The sequence below is a fragment of the Thermobia domestica genome, unplaced genomic scaffold, assembly GCF_964235325.1.
Source record: "Thermobia domestica unplaced genomic scaffold, izTheDome1.hap1.1 HAP1_SCAFFOLD_203, whole genome shotgun sequence".
Classification (NCBI taxonomy): domain Eukaryota; kingdom Metazoa; phylum Arthropoda; class Insecta; order Zygentoma; family Lepismatidae; genus Thermobia; species Thermobia domestica.
In genome coordinates, this window is record NW_027655929.1 from 61,576 (window position 1) to 83,290 (window position 21,715).

A 21,715-nucleotide genomic window follows, 5' to 3' on the forward strand; every position below is an offset into this window, starting at 1 on the left:
GAAAGCGGTTTGGAGGATTTGCTACAGTTAGCATTTGGAGATGTGAGCAACATGCTTTCAAATAACTTGTTCGTTTTTATCAACTGTAACCAGAGGTGTTCCTCAAGGTTCTATTTTGGAGCCTATTCTCTTCCTGATATATATAAATGACTTGTTAGAATATATGTATCCAGCAAAATGTATTCTATATGCTGATGACATCAGTATGATTATATAAGGAAAATCAATAGAAGAAGTTAAGAGGAAATCTGACATTTTTACGGACAAATTAGTAAAATGGTTAACAGCGAATAGGTTAATTATAAATCATGATAAATCGATTCTCTTACATTTTCATTTTCCAGGAAAACCGCGTATATCAACTAAAATAAAAATATCTTCTAACTTACTCCAATATTCTTGCATGACAAAGCTTTTAGGTGTAATCATAAGTGATGATCTTTCATGGTCTGCTCATATCTCCACTTTAAACAAGAAACTAAGTAGCGTGTGTTTTGCCTTATACAAACTTCAAGGTACTGTGTCGAGAGAAGCACTTCTTAGCTTTTACTACGCCAAGTTTAATTCATCAATTAACTTCGGCATAATACATCAGTTAGGAATCTGCTGAAAATAGTTTAAGCACTTTCCGATCGCAAAAGAAAGCAATTAGAATAATTTTTGGATTACCCACAAAATCGACATGTAAAAAGGTTTTCATAGAAGCAAATGTTAATACTTCCCAGCTTATACATCTATAAATCTATTATTTTTACTGTGAAAAACAAACATCATTTTATCTTTAACAAAAATGTCCATAGCCATAATACAAGACAAGATGCATCAAAAATATGCTAATATAAGCAAAACCGTGTACATGAATTGTGTCAGATTGTATAATAAACTTCCTCTGTACTTGAAAAATATGACCAATATTTCCATTCTTGGTAAGACGTTATATAATCTACTCGCTAAAAAGTGCTATTACACCATTAAAGAATATTTAAATGACTCATTAAGTGAAGAGTTGGTAACAGATACGTACTTGTGAGTACATGCCTGGTGTGGTACAAACAGTTACCTAATTACGATGTAAATTGTCATGTTTTTATACTTAATATATCCTATTATGTGGTTTGTATTTAAGAAAGATGCATGATGTATACCTCTGGTATTTGACAATATTGTATGTTTTTTTTTTCTGACAACTGTAATGCTTACATGAGAATTTCTCGTGCTTTGTAAGCTAATGAAGCAGGCAAATAAATGAAATAAAATTATTAGAAGAATCGTAAATTTATACGAAATTCATAACTTTGATGGACCGTCTTTTCAATACATAGTCTTCCTAAAATATGTATAAAAAGGTACCATTAAAACCTATAATATACAGGATGTTTCAAAACAATACCGACAACGTTTGGGAGGTGATTTCTGATACCAAGATAAAACGAAAAGTATAGACCAATCTGGGTGCAAATGCTTTCTTTCGGAGTTATAGGCTGGCAAAAACATAAAAAAATGAACTTTTAAAGTTCATAGCTCCAATACTAGGGAACCTACCATAGACGGGTCAAGACTTTATTTAAGAACTAGTTTGTGCCCTTCCAAATATTCGTGTTTCAGAATCCCGTGGTAATTCCGCAACAATTTTTATAGAGGTAGTGAGTGAATATTTCAAATTACATGCCCTTAGCCAAACTCCCTCTATAAAAATTGTTGTGTGAGTACTACAGAATTCTGAAACATGCATTTTTGGATAGCACACATATTAGTTCCCAAGTGAAATTTTAATCCGACTATAGTAGGTCCCATAGTTTAAGGGGAAAAAAAGCATTTGTGCACCCAGATTGGTCCATACTTTTCGTCTTATCTTGGTGTCAGGAATCACCTCCCAAACGTGTTGGTGTTGTTTTGAAACACCATGTATAGTATAAACCACTCCATATATTTCCTAGTTAATTGGTTAACTAAATATATAGTACAAATATTGAGAAGTTTAAATATACTATTGATAATATAAACATTTTAAAAGCAGATCTTGGCTCCTTAGTGAACGTGGACAAATTAAAATTAGAATACATTCATGTAGTTGTTCAATTCGATCTCTCAAACATTAACTTTGGAATGCAGTCACCAATGGTTAAAATCTAATAAGTTTAATAATTCAAATATAAGTGAGATCATTCGAATTTGCAAACATGTTTACAAACCAATTATTTTATTTTTGAGGGCAAATTGTGTATGCAACTGAAGGAACTGGTTATAGAAATTCCTCTTTTTCCTTTACTAGCTAACATCGTAATCAACCATTTCGAGTTTAATCTTTTGAAAAAGAACAGTTCAAATTTATGAAATACTATAGATATGCTGAAAACTCAAAAGCTGCAGATACTTATAATTTTTTAAATGGAAACATCTGGTGTTCGAATTTTCTGTTTTGATATCCTCCATTAATTGTACTCTTCTTCGCCCCTTCCCTCTCTTCCCTGTCACCATATACTCTAGCATGTCCCTCATGATACAGTTCCTTTTTAGCCAATATTCCAAACAGTTTCCCTTCCTCTTCTTAATAATATCTAAAATTGTTCTTTTCTCTCCCACCATTTCTAATACCTTCTCATTCGGTTTCTGCTCGACCCAACCAATTTTCTCTGTTCTTTTCCACATCCACGTTTCGAAAGCTTCCAGTCGTTTTCCATCATTTATGCATAATGTCCATGTTTCTGATTCATAGAGTACAATACTGCACACGAAGCATTTTATAAATCTTTTTTCTCAACTCTTTATTCACGGTTCTACAAAATAGTATTTTCTTCTTCCTAGAGATTTCTTTCGCCATTCCTATCCTTGCTTTTATTTCATCTTTTCACTTCATATCATCACTAATAAATAATACCACCCAGGTATCGAAAACTAGACACCTGTTCTGTTTTCTCATCTTCTACTTCTACATTTGACACTGACGGCTTCGTTTCAATCACTATGGCTTTTGTCTTTCTAATATTCATTCTTGTCGTCGCGAATTCTGTCGAGGAATTTGAAGCTTAAAATATATAAAACGATAATCATACCTGTTGTTCTGTATGGTTGCGAAACATGGTCATTTACTCTGAGGGAAGAACATAGACTGAAAGTATTTGAGAACAGGATCCTGAGAAGAATATTCGGACCCAAGAGGAACGAGAATGGGGAATGGCGGAAGCTTCATAACGAGGAACTACATAGTTTATACGGTTTACCCAACATTGTTAGGGTCATCAAGTCTAGGAAGCTTAGGTGGGCAGGTCATGTAGCTAAAATGGAAGAAAGTAGAAACGCTTTCAAAGTCTTGACTGGTAGACCCATAGGAAAACGACCATTAGGCAGACCTAGGCGCAGATGGGAGGATAATATTAAGATGGATCTCGCAGAGATAGGAATACAAAGTAGAAACTGGATCCAATTAGCTAAGGATAGAAGTCAGTGGAGAGCTTTTGTGAACGCGGCACTGAACCTCCGGGTTCCATAGGCCATAGAGTTAGTTAGTTAGTTAATATTCATTTTCATCCTATATTCTTCACAGCCCTTTCTCAAGTTTTCTCACATATTGATTTTCTCTTCAGTTTCCGCAATAAACGCCATATCATCTACAAATCGTATACACCTAATTATTCTACCTCCTACTGAAATACCGTCTTCATTATGTAGGCTCTTTTTCACTATCTCTTCTAGATAGATATAAAATGAAGGAAGTCAAAATTATCCGCAAAACTACTTCACATATCGAAAGAAAATTTTGGGTTTTCTACATTAGAATCTGAAGGAAAGCAACCTAGACAAAGATTGAGATTTTTTTTTGTTAGTCAAAGCTTTGATTATGAAAAAGAAAATATAACTGACAATATTATTCAATATTAGAGTACGGTATTGCTCTCTGTTGGTTTTCAGTTGAGTGACACAGGAACAATAATTACCTATGTCTGTGATTCGGTATGGGACCTACCGTAGTCGGATCAAGACTTCACTTAGGAACAATCCCTATCCAAATATCCATTTTTCAGAATTCTGCGGTACTTCGCAACAATTTTTATAGAAATAGTTGATGAGTACTTCACATTATATGCCCGTAGCCAAACTCCCTCTATAAAAATTGTTGCATGAGTACCTTAGGATTCTGAAACATATATTTTTGGATAGGGCACATATTATTAGTTCCTAAGTGGTCTTGATCCGACTACGGTAGGTCAAATAGTTTTCTAATTATGGACCTTTAAGTTCATATTTTCGTGTTTTTGGTAGCCCGTAACTCCGAAAGGAAGTATTTGTGCACCCAGGTTGGTCTATACTTTTTGTCTTATCTTGGTATCAGGAATCACCTCCCAAACATTGTCGGTGTTGTTTTGAAACACCCTGTATATTATTTGTATGCACTTCGATGGAATCCTTAATTATTTGTTTGTTGAACAATAAAATATTATATATAGAACAAAGTAGTAATATAAGCTATAAATATAACGTAAATATCTTTCACCTTTTCTTTTTTAAAGGAAAGCGGATTTTGTATAAACACTTTAAATATTAATATAATAACAACATTTTTCTACTCGTTGTAGTATTTTACATTTCCTGTGTTGTTGTTCTTAACCTTTACCTAAGTATTTTTTTCTTTTGATTATAGAGAAGGTCTTTTGGTTTGTTAAATCTTTTTCTTCCTAAAGTAATATACTATTATTTATTAAGTTAAGGTGCTTCTATACCAACCTCTCATCATCTTTTTTCCAATATTTCTAAAAAAAATATAATATTATTGTTCTTGACAAGAAACAAAAACTAAAGAAAAATAGAAATAAAGAATCTTAGTGGATCATACGGATCATACGGATATTTATTAAGATTATTTTCACATTTTGAACATAGAAAATTATTATTTTTTGTATGTATACGATGAAGTTATTAGAGCTGTCCGTGAATTATCTTTGAGTTTACAGTACAACAAAGTTTTAATTCTTTTGTGTGTGTGTGTGCGTTTGTGTGTGTTTCAGCATTAAGAAAACAAATAATACTTACTACCATTATTAATAATACTTACCATTTATCATATATACCGGGTGTTCTAAAAATAGTGCCCACGGACAACATAAATCTATTATTCAAGTTAAAATGAAAATGCTGTATAATGATAAACCCTCTTGGGCCTCCTTCAGCCGTTATGAGGAATCAAAATTTCACTTCGTGGCAACGTCGTATATTGACTTGGAACGATTAGCATTGCTCCTCAAATCTGTCAAGCAGTTACACTGATTGTTACGCTAATAAGTGGTGCTAGCATCAACGTCTATCGACTTTAACTGCCATCTGGAAAAAATCTATGTAACTATTTGATGGATTGGTAGATCTTCTCTGAGGTTCTTTATCTGTGACGTTGCATAGAACAATTCGCATCTCCAGACGAGGACCCGAAAGGTATACAATTATATAAATTTTTCGCTTTATTTTGACTTGTAGAATAACGCTTTGTGGTCCGTGGTGTATATATATATATATATATATATATATATATATATATATATATATATATATATATATATGACTCGAAACATTCTACATATCACGAGTTAACTTGATTTTACATCGATATAATTGTTACCGGCAGTGGCATATTTCATTTTTAGGACCGTTGTTTGGTAATTTCTGCGTTATAGGTGACTTTGGAGCATGCCATTCTGAATACTTCATATCTAAATTCCATTAAAAAATATGATGGTTAAGTCGATAGTATTCTAAAAAGTATAACTGTAAAAAGAGCAACGAAAACATTTTTTCCGTAACTCTTTTATAATCCATACTGACAGTAACTATGTATTACTAGTTATTTTCTAATATGAATTTCAGTCATATTTCAGTGCTTATTCAGATTGGTTACATTATAGAATCTTTGAAACGAAGTACTTTTTTGTGACTTCAAATTTGTTTAAGATATTAATACCAAATATGTATGTTTTCTTTCCTGATCCAGAATATCTAATAGCGGGAGTAGGATATCATCATGCTGGTATGCATTCAGAAGATCGTCACAAAGTAGAAGACATATTTCGCAGTGGTTATCTTCCTGTTATAGTTGCTACAACGACTCTGGGTATGTTATACAGTATATATATATATATATATATATATATATATATATATATATATATCTTAAACTAATTATCTATAAGTGTTTGTTTAATTCTTCTTTGTAAGCATCAAAATTTAAATACTCAAGGAAGTGACCAAACATGTGGAGATTCAATATAATGTGACTCAATATGTAATATCAATTAAGATGTTAAGGGGTTAAACCGACTTGAATTACTTTGGTATTCAACTATCATTCAATATTACTGAAATTTTAAACATTTATTCACATTTTCTTCATCGGGGTTTGAGACAATAAACAGTTAACAGTGGTGATATTCTAAATGACACAAATTTCTTGAATAAGAATTTTTGTTTGATACATCTACACATAACGATTGATAGTGTGAGATGTGAGTACTAGTTGCTGTTGATGCTTTAAGAAAACGCCGCTGAGAAAAATCATTTCTCGGCAATTATTAAATGATACATGTATACCAAGTTAATATAGTGCAATTAATATATAGATAATCATTATTTATTTGGACACTCTGTACGAAGAAACGTTAATATAATCTAGCATAGCCTTATGCCTCGCAAATTTTGTAGAAAATTGAACACTACGAAACAAACATTTAAGATAACATTTTTGGATGTCTCTGTGGTAATGTTCATGTAGCAAGAAATTACTTTCATGTAAAATTGCTGAATAATTTGGACTGTTTTGTAAGTGTGCTCTTTTGGTAAACAATTATCTAGTTCTGTGATTTCTTTTAAAGAAAATGCTTAGTAATAATATGTTTCTTCAGTGAAAATATAAAGTTGTGAACAGTACTTTTTCATATTTTAATCTTGTTTTAGGATTGTTATAACTTATGTATAAATACCAGTACTATAAAAAATGTATGGAAAGTGTAGGGAGTTGATTCTTACATCAATTTGATGAAAATAGTTTGTCACAGTAAACTAGAGAGCTTACCCAGAATTAGGAAACGTTCAGATAAAGTTAAAGAGAAATATATTGCTTAAAGTAGACAATAAAGATCCTTGAAATAACTACAAAGATCAACAAACTAACTGTAATAATTCTATTAAGGGGATAGTACTTTGTTTTAAAATACAATTGCATTCGCATCAGAACGTGGGCGAGCTTCAGAAGGAAATGCTTTCTCTTAGGCTGAACGCTTTTGTAAGATGTATGTAAATTAAGGAGATATAATAATGTTTGTAAAAATTTACGGGTAACGTTTTTAACTTTTACAATTTCCATTTTTCGTGTATTAGTTTATAAAATGTTACAGTACTACTAATTTTAGCTGTTATTTAGTAATATTCATTCCAACAGGTTTTCTTTCTTTTTTTCTTTATCATGTATGAATGCAGCTATGGGAGTCAATTTACCAGCTCACCTAGTGGTAATAAAGTCAACACAACAATATATTGCTGGTGAGTACACGGAATACTCAGAAAGTCAATTACTTCAGATGATAGGTCGTGCAGGAAGACCTCAATATGATACAAGTGCAGTTGCGGTCATTATGACGAGGGAATCTTTAAAGGTCAGTAAATATTTATTTTTAACTTTTTTTACCTTCATGTATGTAGTATATATTACTAAATGACTCAGAGTTATTCCTAGAATTAGGGATGGTGGTATATTGGGGTGAAAATCAGAATAGTTTAGAAATTGAATTTAAATGATGAATATATTTCGTATGATAGGATCATCGAATCAAATTTGAATCATTTTGTGGAAAGCGAGGAACGAGAGGAGCAATATAACGTTTGTTGGGGTGGAGGAAGCGTTTCTTTGCCTAGAATTCAGATACCTTGGATCGTATTCAATAAAAGTTACAAGGGAAATTTAGGGGGACCGACTTCTATATTTCTTAACTATGATTTAACTTAGTTTATTTTGCTGTGACATGTACTAAAGTGAATAATATAACAGTAATTTTAGCCAATTATACCCAGGAATAGTAAATTTTAGTTTATTTATCTTTGTTCCTAGAAATTCTTCAAATTAAAGGGTTAAACATATGGGGCCTTATGCAGAGTCGTTTTGACGTATGATTAGCGTCATACTAAAGGCCTGATTACTGCAGGAAACATGTTAATCTAACTCTTTTATTATGGCACTAATCACGCGTCAAAATAACTCTGCATAAAGCCACAATCGAACCCCAATCCAACCCACCAGCCAATCACAAGTTTAGAAAACATGAACGTATTAATAATTATGTTAGAACTATTTCTGCAAAGTGACGCCAATGAGTATTGATCATAGTAAAGCAAAATAACAATAGATTCGTTTCGTTTCGTTACGGAATCCCATTAGACACCTTTTTCATGGGCTCAACCTTTTAAGTCCAGTAGCCTTCTTCCTAATCTTGTGATAAATATAACTGTAAATATGAAAGAAAACGGCTATATGGGTATATGAAATTCTTTGTACTCATTTCTATGTATTTTTTAATATAAGAATGAGTAATGTTTTTGATGCTACTCATAATCTGTTCATATTTTCAATTCAAATACAGTTCTTATGATTTTATGTTGGACCGAATTTGAATCAGTGAATGTTATCGTTCATTGATTTGTCAGATTTGCTTCTGTAGAACCAGTCCTTATAAAAATAACGAAAGAGTGGGACAATTTACGTGATAATTCTGATATTTGTAATTAATTTGAACGTAGAATGAATGAAAAAGTGATGTTTTCAACAAGAGGCATCCAAGTGTCAAAAAACAAATTTGTTCATTCCAAGGATATGTGCTATTCTCCTAATTTTTAGATTTGTATGTATCATGTTCTTCTTGAACATTAACCTTGCTCATTAACGTCAACGACAACAACGACAACAACAACAAGTCACTTGTTTATCCCTGCATAAAAGAAACCCTTTTGCAAAGAGTCACAAGAGAAAGAAGGAAGGAAACGCGTTTGTGAACTGGTTCTTTTATTTGTTTCGGTTCGCTTCCTTCACTCGACACTCTCACGTTATTGTGTCATTTGAAGGCTTGAGACTGTTCTTCCAAGTCATTCAAAGTGGGTGAAGGTCTTTGCACCACGAGTAAACTTCAGAATTAAATTCCTGCTGTGCGTATCTACATATTCTTTCCTTTTCCACAGAGAATTATCCTTCTTTTTGCAAATGTGGCATTATTAGTTTATTTATTACTAGCAGATTGCGCGTTCTTCGCACGGGGGAAATACGTATCATTTTGGACATAAAAGGAAATGCGGGCTGAATTTGGATTTAAATGTCATCGGAAGTACCACTGTTCATGTCAGTGACCTCGAAAACTATAGATTTGACACTAATATAGGTCGATCATTTTTATATATTTCTCCTCTTCCTCCCTCAAGTTGTGGGTCTGAATTTAGATTTGAACGACATCAGAAATGTCACTGTTCATCTCAGCGACCCCGATAACTGAAGATTCGGCACTAATATTAATCATTTTCGATCATTTTATGTATCTCCCCCTCTCACTCCCCTAAGTTGCGGGCCTCAGTTTGGATTTAAACAGCATCGGAAGTGTCACTGTTCATCTCAGCGATCCCGAAAACTATGGATTAGACACTAATATCGGTCATTTTCGATCAATTTTTAAGTATCTTCCCCTCTCCTCCCCTCCCCTAAGTTGCACCGTCAAAGTGAAATGATAAAACCAATCCCAGACCCCAAACCTCATCTATGTTGAAAATTTGATTGTGATCAGTCGGGTGGTTCAAGAGTTACTAAGTTTTATTTATTTTTAGATATGTCTCCTCCCTCTCCTCCCTCTCCCGTAAGTTCTACCATAAAAGTGAAATTATAAAAACCATCCCAGGCCGAACCTCATCAATGTTGAAAATTTGATCGAAATCTGTCGGGTGGTTCAATAGGTACGAAGTCACAAAACATAGTGACTTTCAATTTAATATATTAAATTAGCAACGTTCTAGATACGCCGGTCAGAGGCCGTTTTACATTAAAAACAGTAATAATGGAAAATGGTATGGAATTTTTGAAAGACAATCTCCCAGGACCTAAACAAAGTTACATGTTCATCTAAAGACTTGTTCCCAGTCACTAACTTGTAAGGATTAGACCAATGTTAATAATGTGAGTACCCAGGACACGGGAATGTCGGGTACAGGAACATATTGTACCCTAAATTCTGATGAAGGAGCACAAGGTTTAAACTCCGGACTTACCTTCCGGGAAGACTCGGATTGCTGTACACTATAAGTTAAAATCAAACTTAATTAACAACTCTAATTAGTACATTTAACACATTTATTTTTCTTAAATAATTAAATTGAAACAACAGAGTTTTTAAGTTGCAATTAAATATCACAATAGTTTTAAGTCGGCAAACGGTTGGCACAGTTTAACACCCAGTACCCCAGGTAGAGACATCTATTAGCGTGGCTATTAGCTGTTCAGAAATTAGTGTGATGCACAGACTGAGAAATTTGCTGTTTATTATGAATATATATATATATATATATATATATATATATATATATATATATATATATATGAATACAGGGTCGGATCCAGGATTTTCTGACGGGGGTGCACTAATAACTACCACTACATTTGAATTAAATTTGATTTTGTCTAAATGTCTTGAGGCATCTGTGATGTGAATGGGGAACACTGTTTTACTTGGTGAATCCTTTTCCTCCAACCTTCAGGAAATCGCCTTAAACTACTACTTTTGCAAAACTCCGCTTTCTTTTATGCCCCAAACGGAAACATGATGCAGAAAGTTTCGGAAAGCATTGCTATTTTCACGACTAGCTTGTCATTTTATGTAATGTGTATTTACAACGAAGGGGGGAGGGAGATGCACGTGCACAAGCGAGCAAGCGAGAAACAAACTTAGCGGCAATATGTCTCATTTGCAAAACCTCACGCTGGTACGAGCTCCAACTCACTCCTACCTGTTTTGAAATATCATCGATCATGAAACGACGATCCTCGCTGATTTTGGGGCAGATTTGTTCGATGTTTTCGTCGTTTCGAAATGATGAAGAGCACCCAGAACGAGCATACTTAAAGCGCCCAAACCACTCAAAAATTGTGTGCGGTTCATAGTATCCTTCTTGAAAGCCTGTTGAAGCATTTGGTAAGTTTTCGTTTCCGATTTTCCAAGTAGGAAGCAAATACATTCCTTGTTCCTTTGAATCTGCCATAACGATTTCGCAGGCGGCAAACGAGAACAGTTGAGAAAAATAATAATACGATCAAACGTTAACCTCCTACGCAGATGCCGCTTGGCCAACTGATCTGGGAAGGTCTCTACTAGACCCACCTAGCAGAACTCTCTACTACGCCTAGGAGCGGCAGCGCTCTTTCAATCCGGTTTCTTTTGGGTCCCCCCTTGTATATATATATATATATATATATATATATATATAAGCATTACTTATTTAATATAAAGGATCCTTAGAACGCTTTCAAATTCGGTATGATAAATACATTCTCTTTGTCTATTAGTTACATGTTTCATTATTTCGCTACATAATAAAGCTTTGTTGAAATCTTTAAGTTTTACGTCCCACGATTATGCCAGTTAGACCAAAGGAGACGATGATGATGAGAAATGAAGGAAATAGTGGAAAGAGGGAAGTGCTAGGAAACAGGAGAACCCAGAGATAATCCCCCCTCACACACGGTGTTTGTCCACCCCAAAATACATTTGGCCAAGCTGGGATCGAACCAGAGGTAAACGCTTTTCTACTGAGCTACTGCGGGCCCCATAAGCTTTGGTTTAGTGGTAGTTTATATTGTATGTAAAACATCTGTATAATCTGTTATCTTGTAGTGCGTTCATCGAGTCATATAAATGTTAATCAGGAATGGGGTACATGTAAAAATTAAGAGCTGGCGGGTTATCTGTAGAAACTGACAAAAAAACAGGGAAAATTTTCAGTTAGAAATCGAATGCAGACCTTTTAAAAGTAATGATGTAGTTTATTAACATTAAGTGAAAAAAAGTACTTTTGGAGAAATATAATTTGAGGAATAGCTTCCTGGATTCATGTTTAGTGTGTAAACATAACTTATCCTCTTGGTTACTGGTCATTCTAATCTAATCCTATTATTTAAAACAGAGATTTCCAATCATTTTTGACTAGCGGCACACTTTATAGAACGCTCACAACATAGCGACACACTTATTATATTCTTTTTACTATAAATATAGATTATATTACTCTTAAGACTATAAATTATAATATCAATTATAATAGTATATACTATGAAAGTTTCTACATAGTATCATTTAAGTATTGGCAAAGGAAATTGAGCATTACCCCTATCTCTAAGTTCACTTACACGTTTTTAAATTTTAGTGAATAACGTAAAGACAATGGAGAATGTAAAAAAATGTAAATGCTATTATATGAACTAATAAGTGTTGAGCCAGATAGTATCTACAAAACGCTATTATATAAACTAATAAGTGTTGAGCCAGATAGTATCTACAAAACGCTATTATATGAATTAATAAGTGTTGAGCCAGATAGTATCTACAAAACGCTATTATATGAACTAATAACTGTTGAGTCAAATAATATCTACAAAACGCTATTATATGAACTAATAACTATTGAGCCAAATTGTATCTACAAAATGCTATTATATGAACTAATAAGTGTTGAGCCAGATAGTATCTACAAAACGCTATAATATAAACTAATAAAAGTTGAGCCAGATAGTATTTGCAAACGCTATTATATGAACTAATAAGTGTTGAGCCAGATAGTATCTGAAAAACGCTATTACATGAACTAATAAATATTGAGCCAGATAGAATCTACAAACTTCTGTTATATGAACCAATAACTGTTGAGTCAAATAGTATCTACAAAACGCTATTATATGAACTAATAACTGTTGAGCCAGATAATATCTACAAAACACTATCATATGAACTAATAATAATAATTTTCAAGACCTTTCATATAAGTCTAAATTTGAATATCCAACAATTATGACGTCATAAACTTCGCACCAAAATTTCGGTCTATAAGAAAAAGATTTGGAACAAGTTATTAGTTTAATAGCGTTTTGTAGATAGTATGTAGCTTACTTGTTCTTTAAGTTATTTTCTAAAATTCAGAGAAAAAGAAGTGGAAGGGTGGGTGAGGCAGAGCTTTGCAAAAATCTTAATACTGCCGTTGATTAGTGCAATGTGTCTCAAAATTGATTTTAAGCAGTTATTAAAGGTTTCGTGCTAAAGAAAATATAAATGTATCGTATAAAGTCCAACTTTATGAGCCATCTGAATAACATATTTTTTCTTTAAATTCTAAAATTCCGTGACACATTTCATGGAGCTACGCGACACATTAGTTGAGAAAGTGTGGCCTAAAAGGCGTGGTTTCCTGTTACAATTTCTCATTTTTTTGTGCTCCTTAAATTAGCATCATTCGTGTTCTAGGTGATTATTTTATATTTTCTTCGAGTTCCAATCTTATTCTCTACAATAACGAAACACATACGGAAAAAGTTACTAAATAAACACCGAAATTAGTCTATTTATTTTTAAATAATTATCAAAAGAACTAGAGTTAAGACGGATGTGTACTTCTGGTGGTCACTGTACCATTGTGGCATACGGCTAGTGAGAAGTCAGGATGATTAGCTGTGGAATTGGTATCCGAGACTTCGAAATTGAGAATATTAACCATTTACTCTTTTGTAGATTTCTATAGGATGATCTAATCGTAGCTTTATGATGATTTTATCAAACCTAGCTGAAATAATGAAAGAACAAGAAAAGCTTCGTTTTTGTTTGGAATCCCAGGCAATGGATGTGTCTAACAGTTTTTTTTTTTTCAGAAACTAAGAAATTAAATACTATTGGTATTTCATGTTTGCTGTAAAATTTGTGTTTTAAAATAAATTCAGTACTAGACAGTTTCTTGCAGAATAATAATTCGTCGAATAAAACGCCTCTTATTAGACGTAAGGAAGTCTGTTGGTACAGATTGTCAGAGGAAATATTCTATGGTCAGAGCCTTCTTTCCTCTAGACCTTAAGTTGACTCAAGATAACATGTTTTTAAAGTTCTTAATTTTTAAAGACAAGTTCCTGACGAACACTTTTTTGGCCATGACATAGGTACAATCTTGTCATTACAAGCTCTTCGCTCTCTAAGAATGTTTTTCTACGTAACCTTTGATTGGATAAATAGAAATTATTTTTTTTATATCATATAGACGAATGCATTATTTATAACATGTAAAAAATCATTCAAACCTCTTTAGATAATTGAAAAGTTACATCGAAAAAAATATTGTGCACAACAGACAATTTTAATGACGTAATGGTAGAAACGTTGTTAGAAATACAAATATTCTGATGACATTTGTCGATAAAACCTTTTATGTTAAATATATTAGGTAAATTTATTAAACGATTATATCCCAAATGCAAAAACAGAAAAAAACTACTCAATTGTGAGCCCGACATAATTTGTCGATGATGTTCTCTAGCAAACATATCTCAGCAGTAAAAATTTTTTTTTCATGGAACTCAAGAATTGTCCCATTTTTCATAGAAAAATGGAACTCAAGATGAACTCTTTTCCATCTTTCTATTTCTAAAGTACTTTCTTAAAAATATTTTAAAATAGACGCAAATCATTTGAAAAATACTTTGGTAGTACTAATATAATTTTTCCAACTTCGATAATTAGTTTCAACGCAGTTTTGGTATTTAAAAAATACAGACTGGTGCCATTTTTAAAGTACCATAATAAATAAATATATTTTAGTATATATTAATTATAAAATGCTTTATGCCTATATCGGGTCAGATATGGGAAATTGGTAATTAGTTAGAGCCATTTCTTCATTGAATATATATTTCTTGAAAATATATAATATGTAATATATTTATTTATTATTTATTATATACCTTATATATAATTATGTGTAACAATTAGTTACCATAGATTGCACAAAAATATAAATTTGCTAATCCATTTTTCTTCTACAAATGTAACTTTTGTTTGTACTTTCTTTTAATATTTAATTATTTTCAGTATTTCTACGAGTATTTCATAATTCCCAAATTAAAAATGTGTTAAGTCTCGTATTTAAAAATGTAATATAACTAATTCTGGCGCGATTTTATATCAGAAAGATCATTTACGACTGTTTGTGACCCGTATTTGAGATCAAAACTTAAATAGTTCTACTAATATGACTATTACTAATATTACTAACGCTACTAATCAACTAAGTGAACGCTTCAGAAATCCGAAGATTCATGGCTACACGAACGAAAGCTCGTCACCAAATCTTATCTGTATCCTGTACCAAACTAATAACTCTTTTTATAATAATAATAATAATAATAATAATAATAATAATAATAATAATAATAATAATAATAATAATAATAATAATAATAATAATAATAATAATAATATAATTTGAATTATAAAATTTCAATAATGAGTCATTTTATTTCCTTTAAATGATTTAAGATAACCTGTGTTCTACATATATTGATGCAGTCTAACTGTAATTTTTAGTAAATTATTCAGGGGATATAGTGTTGGAAGAGCGCTCACCTCTAGTGTGAGGGATCTCTGGTTCGATTGCTGGCTACGCGATTTTGTGGTGGACGGCATCGTGAACGTGGGTTTTATGGGGTACTCGTTTCCTCCCACATTCGTATTCCACCAATAATTACATAAGCATTCACTTTCTTTAATCATTTCTCTCCCTTAGTCTAAAGGGCATAATTGTGGGGCATAAAACTAGAAATTTCATTTCATTCTTTAAGTAGGTTAGCCTGAAGTATGTTTTTTTTTTTTATTAGCTGTCTTTATCAAAATAAAGGAGCAATTAGATATTCCAGATTTCATGAGAGAAATTAGTAGATACGTTATTTATAATGTAGAACGAGGTAAAACGTGAAATTTTATTTTTATGTTGGTTATAATTTCCTTTGGGTATTTTTATATATTATTTGTAATTTCCCTGGATATTTTCTTTAAGGTATCCTTGACTGGTGACATGTTTGATAAATATTAAGTTTCTTTGTTTTTTGCGTTAAATTGTTAACTAAAATACCGGATAGTGAAATATCAAACGAGCACGTGAGAATAGTTAAGGTAATTAAGATTATATTACGTCTAATTATACAACATTCCAAGTTAAAAGATGATGCGATTAGTGTTATGAAATATAATTGTTTAAAGCTCTTTTGTGCTTCTAATAAAATGTATGTAAGGAATGGGAGGAGGGGAGTATGGACGTACTACATAATTTTCTGCCTCAATTATTTCTTTTTTGAGTTTAATTTAGCTGTTTTTTTCTTTGTCTTCTTATGAAACTTTGCTCATAAATATTTAAGTGTCTACATTTTAGTCTCTTCGTTTTAGTTTTTGAAAATGGATGGAATGGACGAAAGTTCTACAAATGCTCTATTACTATCAACATATTTAAATTTTAGATTAAGCAACATTGTTTCTATTTATGTTCAGTACTTATGCAGAAACACTGATAAGAATTTTAGGAATGATAAAAAAATGGATCAAAAGATTGCGATCTTGGCCAATAATTAGTTTTAGGATCAGGGGACACAAAATTTTTGAATGACCCCTAAATCGAGTTTTCATATTTTCTACGGAATAAGCACATCATACCGGTACTGAGTTAAGTGATAGTTTGGGTTTGGTTACACTATATGTATATAGTTTTCCAGATATAAGGCGTACAAGAAAATTTTTGATTGAAATATATTGGATATTTTGATCCAAAACAAAACAAAACAAAAAAAAAATGATTTTAATATACATTATAAAAGTACTTTTCGAAAGAGATTGTTTTCTGAATATAATTATAGAGCCGGGACCAGTGGAATTTAACTTTCTTAGAGGCGAGATGTTCTACGTAACATCAAAGTGACGTTGTACCATGATATGTGCATTCTTCTACAGCACCTAATTCAAGATTCGTTCTGATTCAGAGCCCACATAAAGAGCAGATATCGTCCATCATAACCGTAGTGTTCCATATGGACATAAAATTAAAAAATCAATATATATTCTGAGGTTTACTGTGCCTAGAAAAATACTTAATGCATGTAATGAAGATATAAATTCATATCTCGATTCGGTTGTTACCGTGGGACGTAAAACTCAAAAATTTCTTTTCATTTTTTTCGATTCGGTTGTTTGTGTTATATTCCTTTAATGTCTATATTATAAAATGTGATCAATAAAATGTTTCCCTTATCAGAATATAAACACAAGTCTAACGACATCTTTACATCTTGAGCTAGCTATGAAAAAGCAATGTAGTGAATATACATAGTTGCGTTGCGAAATAAATTTATTTTCTATAGTTTGCGTACTGATGATGAATATTTAATTGATGATAACGAAAATTGGAGAATTCCTTGTACATTTTTTTTGAGAACAACCATAATTAAGATTGCGTAAAGTATTACTTTTTTTTTTAAAAAAAAATAATACAATATATGAGATTTCGCGTTGTCTAATTTATTGTATTTATTTAATATCGAAGCTCAAGATACAACCGAAAGGTAGTTTTATACTGAAAGGAATATTAAGAAAGAACTCGATCAGATCTTATACGTATAATTAAGATAATAAGATAATATTTTAGTATTTGCCTGATGGGGCTGAAGAATAACTGGGAAATCCCTAGTCAGGGTAGCCGCACTCTGGATTCAAATTCAAGATCTCCTGATTGCCAAGTACAAACGGTAGTTACTCATCTATACTCAGTATTTGACTTATTGAGAACTATGATCATAGAATACAATTTTTTACGAGTTTAGTTGGCTATAACTCCAAACCGAAGCAATTTTTAGTGCATATCCAATCAAACTTTTTTCATTATGTTATGTACAGTGAATATATTTCTGTGACTGTGCTAATAAATTTGAGTGATAACACATGTTAATACACGTAGTTCATTAAATGAAATAAAAGTTCCAGTAAACATTGTCATGGAGAAATGAAGCTTGGAGCTGAATAGTTTTTGAACACTAGTAACCGTAGAGCATAGACTCGTAATGATCTAACCAAAATACCCATTTAAATATCGTGCAATGACGGCTGAAGTGATTTTCTCAGTTAGCGTATTATATATTTGCAAGTTTTGTGACGCGATGATGGGTGTAAATGAACAAATATAAGTCGAGTGACCACTAAGAGGCAATAATGTCTTTGTAGAAAGTTTTGTTTCAAGTATTAATATTTTAAAGATGACGAGGAATTAACATTAAAACTATGCATGATTGTAAGTTTAACTCCAAGAATAATGGAGGACACAGTGGTTGAGTGATAAAACGCACAACTCTGGTGACAGGGATCGCTGGTTCGATTCCCAGCCACGCGAGTTTGAGGTGGACACTATTGTGTCCGAGATTGTCTCGTTTCTTCCTCCCACATTTTAATACCACTAATTATTTCATTAATTCATCCATCCTCTTTAGTTTAAATGACATTATCGTTTGACGTTAAACTTTTAGAAAAATACTCTCCAGATTGTTTGATGACGTCCTTTTTGTTGTGCTGCAAACTATGTGCAACAAGATGGTGTTCAGCACGATTTTCGGCTAATGCTCGAGAAATTTTCTATTGCAAGATCCCTATCTTAATCAAAAGTGGATAAGAAGCGGAGGCGCAGTTTCCTGATCAGAGTGCTTTTCAAATCTGACCCTATTCGATTTTTCTTTTGAGATTATGTGTTGAAAGTGTTACTTTAAAACATTCTATATTGAGAGCAAATATTCTTACTGTCTCTAATAGTCCATAAACCCAGGTAAATTAGAACTTCCGCAACAGAATTTGATGCAAACGCTATGTCTATATCGAGGCCAGATGTCCTCATATTGTATATCTATTTAAATAGTGTAATAGCACTATTCTTGAAACATTGACATTAACACCATAGCCCTATGAGTTGAGTTGATTTTGAGTTTAACGTCCTTTTCAGTAGCGAAACTATATGAGACGGGACCTATAGACAGATATAGTGATGTCGTTATTTCCTCTCCGTTACCATGGTGATCGCCATGTTTTTTTCTATACAAACGCGTGAAGCGAACGGTGTATTTTGAAGTCTAGTACAAACAAGGACAACGGCTGTAAATTTATTTACAATTATAAAATATTTTAACGACTAATAAAGCTGGTGAGAAAGGGTACAGATTTAGAAAATGGAAATGCGTTTAGGAAATTACGAATAAAATCAAGGAAATTCATATAAAGAAAGACTAATATCTAACTAACTAACTAACTAACTCTATGGCCTATGGAACCCGGAGGTTCAATGCCGCGTTCACAAAACCTCTCCACTAACTTCTATCCTTAGCTAACTGCATCCAGTTTATACTTTGTATTAGTGGAAAGACTAATATCTAAAGAACTTATTTCTAAAAGCGTCACATCTCTAAGTGGTAAGGTAGAAATCAAATAATTAACATAAACGTCATTATCATGTAATTTGCCTTAAGAAACAATTATACACAATATAAACTCCGTAACGTGCAGATTGACAAACTGTCGGCACAAGGAAAAAGTGTAAAAATATACGATTTTTTTAAAAAAGAAAAAGTATCTTTAAGAACAATGTTCATTCTATTGGGACATTTACTTTTCTTATATCCAGTCTTCATCATGGAAGCGCACAATATTAGTGCCTAAAAAAAAGAAGAAGAAGAAGAAACCTTTGGAAATTTTCAATCCGGACCATCAGTGGATCGTAGGTCAGATCTTTCCTTATATTCTCTATCAACCTTTTTTTTTTTTATAAATAGAAACAGTATAATAAGAAAACATCCAATTATGAATGGTTCAGCACATATTCTTAACAACTGTTAAACATTAATCCTATACACGTATGCAATGTTATGAAACTTATATTAATGAATCAAAAATTTTCCAGAATTATTTGTTAATATCTGATTATGAACAAGATGAGTACATTTGTTTTCTCTTTCTTTTTCTATATCTCTTTCTTTAGTTTCATACATAAATATTTCATTTAGTCTAATGTTCGCAATTCAGAAATATTTCATCACTATTTTCGTTTTGAATTTAGGTAATTTATTTATTTAAGCTACTTATTGTTTAGAAAATAAAATGGCGATCACCATGACAACGAAAAGGATGTAACGTCACACTATTTCAGTCTATTGATTAACGTGGAATCCGAGCCACATGAGCTCCTTCCGGCAATCAAACCCGGGTGTCCCACGTCAAACGCGCGTACGCTAACCTCTTAGCCACAAAGGAGCTTCATAGTTATTATTTCTGTTCAGTGTGCGTTGCAAGTTACATGATCTCTTGAGGCAAACCATATCAATGAGTATTATAATTCTTTCAGGGAAAGAATAATAATAAGACATTGGCTTGATTTTCTTCTCGTAGTTTGTAGCGATAAATGCTTGATTCCCTCAAGAGCCGCTACTGCGTATGACAAAGTATGCTAATTTTCCGTTAAGTTAAAGATAAGTCTTAAATGCGCTTCCATTGCATCATATTGTTCAGGACACAATTCAGCATGATGATAGACATGAATGATTAATATTGCTCGATAGATTATTACGTCTGACATATCTTGTAAGAATAAAATATAGTTGCTCTCTATCATTCTGAAGTTTAATACCAGAAAAGGCGTCTAAAGAATGTCTGAGAACAGTTAGCTTTCGACACTTTAGCATCGTGGTTGCAGCTTCCAGTAGCTTATTCGTTTCCCAAGTGAGGCTTAAGAAAAGTTACATGAAATATCAGTTATTACGTTCAAGAGCTCTTGCAATACGAAAAGAAATGCTAGTAAAGAGATTCGTAATTCATTGGAATATGGTGCAGTGACGAAACCTGCTTTGGGAACTACACACCTCACAGTGTGTTATTACAGCTCCCAAGTGCTTAATTAACATCAGCTGCGTGAAGTTTCCCCCCCTCCCCTTGCGTTCTATAGGTCAGTAACTCCCTACTTCCTTTATTTATATACCTTCGCCTTCCTATCCCTGCTTCTTCACAATGTGAAAGATAATTCTTCAGAAAGAAACCTTCACTTTTTTTCTTTTTTAATAGTCATTCTTCTCAGGGATCACACGCAATCATAAACTGTGGGAAGATCGAAGGAAGCACGCGGCCAATTTCCTCTTAAGGCACACTTTGTGATGAAAGAATGGTATTCAACTAGCAAATGAATTCACTTCTGCTATCAGATAGCTTTAACGTTGGTTGTGTAATTCAGTCTCAAACTAGACACGTACGAAGTATTATAATTTTAGAAAAGTTAAAGTGAGAATGACTAAATGGTATTATTGAATGGACAGAGAAAAAATTCTCTCAGGTTCTGTAGAGCAGCGTTTCTCAATTTTTTTTTCAACTGGGGATCACTTTTATTAGTTAGAATGTTCTACGGAACACCCGACTTCGTTCCCTTCGAGAGCAAATGCATTTATATTTTCTTTTGGAAGATGGCTATGAAGAATATTTTACAATAATACATTGCTATAAGCTATTAGATTTTGTATAACTTCATTAAATTTTATAATCGATTTTTGTATAATCTATAACTGAGATTCTCAGTTATAGTGTGTGATGTTAAGTTCGTTTGAATTTATTATTATTAT

At 32.5% G+C, this 21,715-nt stretch overlaps 1 protein-coding gene across 1 annotated transcript in view; it reads left to right on the top strand.

The window, feature by feature from the left end:
- LOC145676538 (putative ATP-dependent DNA helicase HFM1) overlaps positions 1 to 21,715 on the top strand; it is a gene marked incomplete at its 3' end in the record, with an annotated part of 337,334 nt that overhangs the window by 28,960 nt on the left and 286,659 nt on the right. The window contains exons 11-12 of the mRNA XM_081747367.1: positions 5,978 to 6,097; positions 7,459 to 7,634. Of these exons, the coding sequence (XP_081603493.1) occupies positions 5,978 to 6,097; positions 7,459 to 7,634 (296 nt within the window). The remainder of the gene's footprint in view (positions 1 to 5,977; positions 6,098 to 7,458; positions 7,635 to 21,715) is intronic.